The sequence below is a fragment of the Lepidochelys kempii genome, chromosome 2 (genome assembly GCF_965140265.1).
Source record: "Lepidochelys kempii isolate rLepKem1 chromosome 2, rLepKem1.hap2, whole genome shotgun sequence".
Taxonomy (NCBI): domain Eukaryota; kingdom Metazoa; phylum Chordata; order Testudines; family Cheloniidae; genus Lepidochelys; species Lepidochelys kempii.
The window spans coordinates 10,004,003-10,016,332 of NC_133257.1; the positions used below are offsets into that span (position 1 = coordinate 10,004,003).

General features: G+C 40.2%; 1 protein-coding gene across 15 annotated transcripts in view; it reads left to right on the top strand.

The window, feature by feature from the left end:
• The window catches only part of PTK2 (protein tyrosine kinase 2), a 377,029-nt gene that overhangs the window by 248,844 nt on the left and 115,855 nt on the right, over positions 1-12,330 (top strand). For all 15 annotated transcript variants that reach the window (XM_073330034.1, XM_073330030.1, XM_073330031.1 and 12 more), the window contains 2 exons: positions 4,361-4,391; positions 9,417-9,469. In XM_073330034.1, the coding sequence (XP_073186135.1) occupies positions 4,361-4,391; positions 9,417-9,469 (84 nt within the window). The remainder of the gene's footprint in view (positions 1-4,360; positions 4,392-9,416; positions 9,470-12,330) is intronic.

Sequence of the window (12,330 nt, forward strand, 5' to 3'; positions counted from 1 at the left end):
GCCTTTCCTAAAATCTAAATCTTGTGACTGAATTTTTGAGCTACTGTATCAGTTTGGCAATTTTGCATTGATTAACAAACTGCTCAAAGACTCTTTCTGAAATGCTATGGAGAAATACATGAATAGATGAAGCATGTAGCTGGTTATGCCTATATACCAAAACCAATCTTTATAGTCAAACATTATTTCCTCTTTGTCTCCTTTCTGAAGAGATCATAATCAAATCAAAATCAATCTTAAATACTTAAAATCAAAATTAAATAAGATGGAAAGTTGTCTAAATAATTGTAAAAAGAAAAGGAGTACTTGTGGCACCTTAGAGACTAACCAATTTATTTGAGCATGAGCTTTTTGTGTTCATTAATAATCAATAATTAATTAATAATCAATAATTGTGTTCATTATTCAGTCATTTGAAATGTTTCATTTTCAAGTACTAATTGAATTTTTTCATCCTACTGTCAGAATAGCAAAATATCTTCTCACTAGATATTGTATCACACTAATTGTTTGGAAAACATAATTGCAACTATATATATGAAGTGATGGGTCTAAATTAGCTGTTACCACTCAAGAAAGAGATCTTGGAGTCATTGTGGATAGTTCTCTGAAAACATCCACTCCGTGTGCAGTGGCAGTCAAAGAAGCTAACAGAATGTTAGGAGTCGTTAGGAAAGGGATAGATAATGAGACAGAAAATATCATATTGCCTCTATATAAATCCATGGTACACCCACATCTTGAATACTGCTTGCAGATGTGGTTGCCCCATCTCAAAAAAATATATATTGGAATTGGAAAAGGTACAGAAAAAGGGCAGAAAAAATTATTAGGGGTATGGAACAGCTTCTATATGAGGAGAGATTAATAAGACTGGGACTTTTCAGTTTGGAAAAGGGAAACTAAGGGGGGGATATGATAGAGGTCTATGAAATCATGACTGGTGTGGAGGAAATAAATAAGGAAGTGTTATTAACTCCTTATAACACAAGAACTAGGAGTCACCAAATGAAATTGATAGGCAGCAGGTTTAAAACAAACAAAAGGAAATATTTCTTCACATAACGGATAGTCAACTTGTTGAACTCTTCTTGCCAGAGGATGTTGTGAAGTCCAAGACTATCACAGGGTTCAAAAAAAGAACTAAACAAGTTCATGGAGGATAGGTCATAGAATCATAGAATATCAGGGTTGGAAGGGATCTTAGGAGGTCATCCAGTCCAAACCCCTGCTCAGAGCAGGACCAACTAAATCATCCCAGCCGGGGCTTTGTCAAGCCTGACCTTAAAAACCTCGAAGGAAGGAGATTCTACCACCTTCCTAGGTAACCCATTCCAGTGCTTCACCACCCTTCTAGTGAAAAAGTTTTTCCTAATATCCAACCTAAACTTCCCCCACTGCAACTTGAGACCATTACTCCTTGTTCTGTCATCCGTTACCACTGAGAACAGTCTAGATCCATCCTCTTTGGAACCCCCTTTCAGGGAGTTGAAAGCAGTTATCAAATCCCCCCTCATTCTTGTCAATGTCTATTAGTCAGGATGGGCAGGGATACAAAACCATGCTCTGAAGTGTCCCTAGCCTAGAGTCTGTTGGCCAGAAGCTGGGAATGGGTGATGTGATAGGTCACTTGACAATTACATGTTCTGTTCATTCCCTCTGACGCACCTGGCATTGGTCGCTGTTGGAAGACAAGATATTGGGCTAGACAGACCATTGGTCTGACCCAGTATGGCTGTTCTTATGGAATGCTTTTGACAAGCATTTTATTAGAGCATTTGTTTGCTTTGAAAATTATTTCATTTCTGATGTAAATGAAGTTTAAATTGTGGTAAATCCAAATATATCTGAAAGACCTTTTAATATGTCTTTGCTGTGCACACCTGGCTTTTAAACTGAATATTGGAAGAGGATGGTAGAATACAGTTGTTTCTCAGCTCTTGAAATGAAAAATGAATGCCTCTGCAATGGACCGGTCTTAGTGATATGTTTCAGATCTCAGAGCTGTACAAGTACTTATGATCTTACAATTGTGACAGGAATGCTTTTGTCTCATATTGTAAAGGCCAGCCTTCCTGGGCTTACCTGGAGTGATCAATTCATGTTTAAAGAAATGCAATTTTAACAGCATTGCAATGCAGTTCAATCTTTTTTATACTGTAAACAGTGATGTTGCCTCTGATACTTGATAGTGTAGACATTCGGGGGCATATCATTCAAGATCCTCCTCTTTTTCCCCTTTTTGTCTCTCCTCTTGTTGGTGATCCTCCAGCAGCAAAGGTCTGTGCATACAGGGAGTGCTAATTTGTGCACAAATTAGGAGGTTGCTTTAGAGAGGTACAGTGTGCTCCTTCTTTTTCCCCAAGGTTGAGCATACAGTCTCCATTGCGCTTCCATCCCCAACCAGCCCGGAGATAAGAGCACAAGTTCTGTTCAGTGTTACTCTGGTACTAAAGAGAGTTCTTAAAACTATTATATTTTATTACCATTACTCTTTAGAGTTTGGAAATGGAAACCTTGTTTAAAAAAACAAAACAAAAAGGGGGGGTGAATTGAGGTCGAAAGAGGAGTCCAACTCTGACTGATCTTATGAGGCCTCTCAAAGCAAGGTACCCATCCTATACACTTTAGCAAATGTAGGAGAGGCAGTGGGCAGAAGGTTATGGTTTGGGTGCAATGTGAGGGTAGAGGAGAGTGGAGTGAAAAAGATGGGCATAGGCAGGTTTTTATCCACAATGAAAATTTTAAGTGTTTACAAGTTTGAAGATATATAAAATGTTGAGTTGAACATGACTAAGAATCTCTATCTTTCCCTGTCTCTCACCATCATTCCCTTGCACCTTCATACAAGCCACCTTCAAAACCCAGCACTTTTATTGTGCTCTGCCAAAGTCCTGTCGCGCCTCCAGACACTGCCTTTCCCAGATCCCCCTCCCCAGCCCCAATTCCAAGACTGGCAGCCCAGCTTCCATGCCGTCCAGTTCTCAAGCCCCAATCTCTGGCCCTCTCAGACCACTGACCCCACACCATGCCCACTCCCAAACTCCTGCCCCTTTGTGTTCCCTCCCATATTCTACTCTATCTAATCTATCCCTGGAGTCAGTTGCAGAAGATATATTTCTGTTTATAAACATTAAAAATAATGTAAAATTTCCTGTTTATACACCAATACAGAGCTGTTTTCATGTGTAGCCAAAGCCATAGCTACAGGTACTATAATTGTGTGTAGGCCAAGGAGACATAAAATATTTCAGCCTGACATTTTAGAGCACATATATCTGTGTGCAGTGTTTCTCCATCCCATCCTAAGGTACCTGGAGGCAAAACTGGAGCTTTCTTTCATCTGGTCAAAGCTTACATTTGCTCAGCCAGGGAAAAACAAACAGTCCTGAACTTACAGAGTCTCTTATATACAGCAGATAGCCCGTTCCCACATCCTCCTTGTTTCCTGAACCTGTGGCACTTTCCTCTTCTTTTTCCCCCTCAGGAAAAGTATTCCTCAGTATTCCAATGGCTCCTTTTTATAGTTCTGTTTTAACAACCATTAATAATCTCCTTCCCTGCCTACTTTAGGGTGCAGTATCACAGATTGTTTTTGTTCTTTGTAACTTCCCTACTAACCTCCCACAAAGGTACTGCGATAAAAGACACTTCTCATCACAGTCAGCCAAAAAAAAAAAAAAAATTGAGTTTATCTAGGCCCAAGCATTTTAGTGATATTATTAGCTAAAAAAAAAAAAAGCAGAATTCTTTTCAGGAAGTACATTTTCTTTTTGGAGAGGTTGGGAGGAGAGTTTGAAAATTGGACTTATAATGAGAATCTAATTTATCTTTCGCTATTGAGCAGGTGGTGTCCCTTTATTATAGAGTCCAAATAATAAATCATATTACAAAATGCTGTATTAGCTAGTGTAATGCTTCATACAGTGTCTCTTATGTACTGATTAGGATGGTTCAGATTAGTTTTGAATAGCTTCTTCATCTATAGTTATGTATTAGGTGTATCTTATAAAATGTTCATTAATAGAGGAAGGAATTACAGTACTGTCATTTTCTGCAGTGATCTGACTAAGTTAAATTCTGTTCTGAATAATGAAAAAAAGGCTAAAGATCTGAGGAAAAACTGAAAACCATATGGATGAGATTCAATGAGAAGTTCTGTATAGCCTGTTAACAAGATTATAATATTGTGTGATATGCTGCTGTAATAAGAATATAGAATGATCTTTCGATTCTATAGGTGATTTCCCTGAGAGGCTATTGTGATGAGACAGGATTTTATGTGTATAAATATTGTACAGGGAATTTAATCAATAACATGTAAATAAAATATTAACCTTGTTCTTTTCTCTTTATGCAGAAGGTGAAAGAGCTTTACCATCAATACCAAAGTAAGTTTTGCCTGTAATTTGTCATTAAGAAACATCAGTTTTGAGTTCTAAAAAGTTTTGTTGAGATTCATGTAAATGACACCCTAGGTTTTTAAAATATATATTTCATTTTTATTGTTGCTTTAGGCAAATACAAGAATAATGTGTAATCATATGAGACCACGTAATTTAGATAAGTGACAGGTGATGTAAAGGATACAAATGGTATTCAAGAAAAGATCTGAGGAAAAAGTGTTAACCACCATGAATGAGATTTGACTAGGAGAAAGGGCAATCCTTTGTTTAAAGCACTGGAATAGGATTCAGGAAATCAGGTATTCTAAACATGTGCATAAATTTAAGCACATGAGTAGTTAAGTGTTTGAGTACCTTGCTGAATTGGGGGCTAAATCTCTCTCTGTCTCAATGCTGGATCTGTGAAATGGAAGTAATGTTTCCATTCTCCAACCATTGGTCATCCTATCTATTTAGATTGTAAGCTCTGTGGGACTGGGACTGTCTCTTCCTGTTTGTACAGTACTTATCACAATGGGGCTTACTCTCAGCTGGGTCCTGTAAGACAAATAATAAATAATATCAGTAATATTAAAATGCACCTTAATTTTGTAGCCTGTTAAATTACCAAAAAAAAAAAATGCCTAAGTGGGTTGCTAAATACTGTTCCAGCCATGACTATGGAGCTGTAGAGAATGCCAATGTGTGTCAGACAAATAGATGCTAATATCTCCGACCAATGCTAGGCAGCCATCCTGTGTCCAAGACATGGTGGGGCACTCTGCCACCAGAACCTAGAAATTCTTAATGAAATGGTGTCAAGACTCACTTTCCTTCCACTTCCACCCAATGCCAGACAAGTGTTTTAACATCTCCTGTTTCCAGTACCGCTTGACCTTGGAATGCTTATTTTGTCCTTGGGGCTGCATTTCATAACACACCAATTGTAGCATGGGGGAAACTCTGCTATAGCAACTTCAAGACCCACTTGACCTGTACTGACAAACCCGCTCCATTCACTAGGTCATTCTCTCCCAGGTTAGCAATCAGGATCAGAGGTATTTTTAGCCACACACTCATCAGGCTCAAGCCTGGCAATAGGTTAAACCACTAATTATGTGCCAAAATGAGAGGGGAAGGTCCACCCCAAAGCCTGTGTGCAGTCTCATCCTGAATTTGGTTGCCCATCTTTGCAGGGGAGCTACAATTTACACAAGACAAGGAAAAACATGAAGAAAAAAGTGGGCAAAGCCCCATTACCACCTGCCAACCTTATGCTTGTTGACCCTTATACTTAAGCCACTCTAACATATGAATTGTTTGGTCACCTGTCTGCCTGTCTGAAGCATGAAAAGCTTAGGCACCAAAATCCACTTTTAGGACAGCTCAAGTTTAGAGTGAATTGAGTTATGTACAACCAGAGAGTCACTTTTTTTCAGCATTAAACTGAAACGTGAAGGAACTATCCATCATCATGCAGGAGCAGGGACTCTGGTCCTGCCCCAGACACAGTTAGATAGGATTTTAGGCACTGATCCAAAGCCCTTTGAATGCAGCAGAAAGACTCATAGGCTTTGTATCAAGCCCTAATGTCTTCACTGGGAAACCTTCCACAACCCCTATGTTGTGATGTTGGACACCGTGCTGGGCTGCTCATTCTGGAAAAATCCAGTTGTCAGCATCCCATTCCAATGAACCTATTGAAAGTTGTCTCCGGCCAAGGCACAGCACAGACCATTGTAGGCAGAACCAGGTACCAGCTCTTGAATCTGGAAATTTCGAAAAAAAGGATACCTAAAAATGATGTTTTTAGCAAACTATAACTGTTCACCTAGGGAGCCCGTTAGAATAAAAATAGCTATTTTTGTCCTTGCCTGTGTTCTAACACTACCTTTGATAATTAAAAATCCTGTCAACATTTCACTCATCTTGGAGAGTGAAACTACTCTAAGGCTACATCGGTACTACACGTCACTAATGGCGGCAAGTAGGAGGCATGTAGCTACATGTGTAAGTGAAAGGCTCTGGCAGGAGAGGGGAAAGGCTCTTGCAGTTTCCTGCTGCTGGAGCCTTTCACTGTGGTGAGTAAAGGCTCTGGTGTGGGGAAACAGTGGGGAAAGGTTCTGTCAGCTCCCTGAGGTGGGGAAAGCCTCCAGCAGCAGGGAAACAGCTTCCTTTTAGCAGTGCAAATGGAAGATGCACGGCTTGGGCGAGCAGAGAGCCATGTAGGGTACGTACCCACAGGGTTCAGGCATGTCTTTACGCTACTTGTGTAAGCGGTGCCTCACCATCTACGTTGCTGTTTATATCTGTGCTAGGTGGGATGTGGTACCCATACACTACCCATTGCTGAAAGGAGTGTGAAGTGTAGACAAACCTTAAGTCAGTTTCACTTTCTGATTCTCAGGTATAAACAGAGTGTTGCAGAATATGGGTTACAAACATCACAAGCAAATACTTAAATCCCAACAAAAAATAATTTTCATAGGGATTCTGTTCATAGATTCATAGATCTTAAGGTCAGAAGGGACCATTATAATCATCTAGTCTAACCTCCTGCACAACGCAGGCCACAGAATCTCACCCACCCACTCCTGCGAAAAACCTCTCACCTATGTCTGCGCTATTGAAGTCCTCAAATCGTGGTTTAAAGACTTCAAGGAGCAGAGAATCCTCCAGCAAGTGACCCGTGCCCCATGCTACATTTCTATTCTTATTGGATTCCATACAACGTTTTTTCTTTAACAATACTTAAAATCACAACCTAAATTACATCAGTTTCCACAGATGTATAAAGTGTGTGGTTGCATATCTGATCCCTGGCACTAGGAGAAAATCAGTGATTCTCCAAAAGCAAGCCTGACATTTTAAAGCAGACTGTAGGTTAGAAATACTATTATTTACAGGTTTTTTTTATTGGATTAATTTCTGTTGGTGAGAGAGACAAGCTTTAGAGTCTCTCTCACAACCAAAGTTGGTCCAGTACAAGATATTATCTCACCCACCTTGTCTTTCTAATATCCTGGGACCAACATAACCACAACAATGCTGCAATGCTTAATTTGTGCCTGAGCTGCCAAATCTGAGCCCCGGCACCTCTAGGCTTAGCAATTCTGAGCCCCGGCACCTCTGGGCGTAGCAATTCTGAGCCCCGGCACCTCTGGGCTTGCCACATCAGTTATGAAAGTAAAAAAAATTGCTTGAGCCCTGGTGCCTTTTTCATTACAAATTAAGCACTGCAATGCTGCATACATTATTTACAGTTTAAGGCACCAGTTTATAAAAGCATCCCTGTTCATGACAGCACATAAGCACATGCTTCAGTGCTCTCCTGAACCAGAGTATCTATGAAGTAATACCTTCAGAAAAAATTGCTCTTGTCTGTACGTTTCAGTTGTAATTTATTAAGCTGACCATATGGGCAAAACAAAGTGATCGCTTTCCTATAAGAGAAAAAGGTGTCTTCCTGCATGGAAATGAAGCACAGCAATTAATCGGTATGATCTATTCATGGTAAAGACCCATTGGTTTTACTGGATCTCCACATGAGTAGGGGGGCCACCTCTGAGGAGCAGCTTGCCTAATATTAGGCATGCCGCAACAAAGGGGGCAACAAGATTGCAGGAAAGGAAGGGCAACAGTAAAATCAATCGGACTATGTGGTTGTTCAGAGGGGCTAATGCATGAGATGCTAGAATAAAAATATTTTTACATAAAATGGATACAGGGGATAAGTAGGAAATAATTAATTTTTAAATGCATTAGATTTGTATTGAAAGTTTTTTCAGCTGCTAAGCTTTCTGTGATGAAATAACAGTTTTCTAGAAGAGCTTCTATTAGTAACAGTGAGTTAAAATGTAATTTTTCACATTCCATACTGTTGAATTACAGGTACTATATAAAAAGAAAAGGAGTACTTGTGACACCTTAGAGACTAACCAATTTATTTGAGCATGAGCTTTCATGAGCTACAGCTTGAGCTCACGAAAGCTCATGCTCAAATAAATGGGTTAGTCTCTAAGGTGCCACAAGTACTCCTTTTCTTTTTGCAAAGACAGACTAACACGGCTGTTACTCTGAAACAGGTACTATATATGCTCTTCTTGTGACAGTAGCAGACTGTTCTTGGGTCAAATATTCATAAGTTTTAGGCAACACATCTTGCATCTGGAAAGGCTTTCCTTTGGCAGATCAGATTTCTGTTTCATAAATGAAGAGTGCATGGTTCTTTTCTTCTATTGTAAAAAGAAAATATAATAATTTACTGAAACGGCTAACCAGAGTGTTTCTTTTACTGTTGATGTTTAGTAGACTGATAAATGCAATATTAGTCACAGTTATTTACCTGACATAGAAAATCATTGAAAACTGTTTATTCAATTGTACATAAATAAATCACATTTTAGACAAAAAGCCAATTCACTCTGCCAGAAGGATACACAAAAAATTGCAGAATAAACCAAGGTAACCCATCACTCTGCTTTAAATTATATTTTGGCCTCCAGTAGTTACCTAGGTTTCAGAATAACAGCCGTGTTAGTCTGTATTCGCAAAAAGAAAAGGAGTACTTTTAGTCTCTAAGGTGCCACAAGTACTCCTTTTCTTTTTGCGAATACAGACTAACATGGCTGCTACTCTGAAACCTGTTTTCATTTTAAGTTTCCAATATGTAATTTAAAAAGTGGACATACTATTGAATTGGGTAAATAAACTGATGCTGCTTAGAAATGTATTTTTAAAATTTGTTTGGTCAAATTTGTTTAAAACAAGCTTTTCTTGAACTATGCTTATGTCATAATGAATTTCTGTGCTTTTTAAAATGGACTTCTTAAAGCATTCCCTTCACTCTTACTCCCCCAGGTGGACTTAAGATGGTACATTCCTCTTTTAATTTTCTCCCCCTCAAAATTTGTCTCTGTGGGAATGGATTGGCTCTACTAATTACAGTAGGTGCCCTGTTAGAATGAATTCACAGTGTATTCAACCGTGAAAAATGTACAGCATTCACCGATTTAAACCTTTATTTTACAGGCTGGCCAACAATGAGAAGCAAGGAGTAAGGTCGCATACAGTCTCTGTATCAGGTAAGGCCCATTAAAAGTATACATTTGTTCATAAAGCTAGCAAATATTTGGATGGTGTTTTACACTCGTGTAAATATAGCTCACTTCTTATTGCATTGCTACTAATTTTCCTAAGACCTTAGCTTTGCTTCCTTCCTTGTGGAGTTTCTAAAGAAAAACAACTTTTTGTAGCTTTCCTACATACTGTTGTTTATAAGACCTACCAGTTGTAACTATATCCTTATTTTTAAGTATACAATATAAAGTCAGAAAACTTCAAAGCAAAGCTAATTTTAAGTACTAAAATTTGCAGTGGCTTAGAAATATGCTAGATTGTAATGGCTTTTAATTAACTGTGTTTATTTACAAATTACTACTCATAATTGAAATTTGTAATAGCTGTAATGAAAGGAAAATAGGCAATATAAAAACTCCACAGTCATTTTTTTTTGTTTTCTGAGAGAAGTGGAGATCATTACTAGCTTGCTTTTTGTTGCTGCTGTTTTGTGCAAACCACTATTTATATTTTAGATATTGAAAAGTCACTGAGGTTAGTCTGAGCTTTGGGGGATGAGAGGATGTGAGGAAAAACATAAATACATATTCGCTATTTTATAGTAGTATGGAAATAATAGATTTGTTATTTTAATAGTTAATTAATTAATTCAGCATGTAGCAGTTTCACGGTTTCGATAGAGCTGCTGTATTTATGTAAAGCTTTTCAAGATGACATTGGCTCTCTTTGAAGGGATGGCCATTTCCTCAGAGGAAAATGTAAAAGTAGTTGAGAGTCCCTCTGCAGGATACATCATCTTCTTGATGCACAGGGATTTGGATGTGTATTGCCTAGTAATGGTTATATACCCATGTATAGAGAAGCTTTACAACACAAGAGAATATGATTATTATGCCGCACTACTGTAGAGCTATATTGGTTGGCCACAGGCCTTAGGTACCAATTTTGGGACCAAGTGGGGTTTACAATGGACATTGAGCTGCAGTCTTAATTATAAAAAGAAAAGGAGGACTTGTTGCACCTTAGAGACTAACCAATTTATTAGAGCATATTAGTCTCTAAGGTGCCACAAGTCCTCCTTTTCTTTTTGCGAATACAGACTAACACGGCTGTTACTCTGAAACCAGTCTTAATTATAGAGAGGCTACAACTTTGCCATAATATTTTTCAACTTGTCACAAATTGGTGGCATGCACAGAAGAAGCTATGGAGTTCGTAGCTCTAGTTGATGGTCCATCATGCTATGTAGAAAGGGCACAATGGTATTTGGTTAGTGTGTCTCTGATTAAAGCTTTTTTGAGACTTTAGCCTTTTTAAAGAACATTATATTAACTCTGCTTCTGCCTGATATTACTCCTTCTAGGTGAAATAAACCCCTCTCTGCATAAAACCCAATTAGACAGACTTTTGTGCAGGGAAATAAGCATGGAAAAGGAGATGGAATTCATACACATACCAAAATGGCGGGCTGCCACACAGCATCACCAGGGCTACTGTTCCAGCCCATTCCCTTGAATAATAACAGCATCTGATCCTTCAGTGCCGACTAAGCAGGGTTTGGTGGCACTAGATCCATATAAGCCTGTATCCTGCAGCTCCTTCCCCAACCAACTAAACAACCCTCTAAACTAAAGTGAGACACCCCACGTGACTCCTCCACCTAAACTCCCTCAACACAGCCCCATTGCAAGTAAAAGTGTGGTAGGTCCTTGGGATATCTGAGTATTTCACTCTCAATTCTTAATATATTTTTATAAAAACATGAAAAACCCTATATATATATATATATATATATATATATATATATATATATATATATATATATATATATAAAAATAAAATTAACAAGTGCACATATCTTATGATGAAGCCTTCGAGTCTGTCATGGAGGTCATGGAAATCACGGATTCTGTGACTTTCCATGATCTCTGTCACTTCTGCAGCGGCCAGTGCTGGCTCAGGGGCTGCCTGAGCCGGGCAGCCCCTGGGCCAGCAGCAGCAGTTTGGGTGTATGGGAGGGGGCTCAGGGATAGGGGCTGGGGAGTGCCGGGGGTGGGGGCGGCGGCACTTACCTTGGAGTGGAGGGCTCCTTGGCTCCCACTGGCATGGCCCTGCAACTCATAGGTGGAAGAGGGGCCAGGGGGTACTGTGCACTGCCTGCGCCCACAGGCCTCACCTTTGCAGCTCCCATTGGCTGCCGTTCCCGGCCAATGGGAGCTGTGCAGCTGCCGCTTGTGGCAGAACTGGGAGTAGTGCACAGAGCCCCCTGGCCCCTCTGCCGCCTAAGAGCTTCAGGAACACGTGGAGTCAGGTAGGGAGCCCCTTCCAGCCCTGTCAAACCCCACCCCCGAGCACCAGCAAGTGTCCTGGGCCACGTGCTGCTGCCCCTGCCCTCAGCAGAAGTGTGGTCCCAGACCACCTTCCCCACCACCCACAGCACCCCTGGACCATCGTCCCCAGAGCACTCGCACCCCCCCCCCCCCCCAAGTTTTAGTTAGGGGTATATACTAAAAGTCATGGACAAGTCACGGGTTGTGAACCCGTGACCTGTCTGACTTTTATTAAAAATACCCGTGACTAAATGTAGTCTTACTTATGATCTGTATGACAGGGTGACGTCAGGGTCCTGCCATACCCCATCCCAGATAGAAGCAGAAGAGAAGTTCTCCAAGCGGCCTAGATTGTCTTCCCCTGCAGCCAATCAGGGCCAGGGGGGCCGTATAAGAGGGAGCAGCAGAGACAAGAGTCAATCAGTTGCTGCCTGGAGCTGGAAGAGTAAGAACTGTTCCTGGCTGGCTGGAAGAGCAGCAGGATCACGGACAGCTCAGTGTGGGTAGGGACCAGGGGAACTAGGAAGGATCTCCTG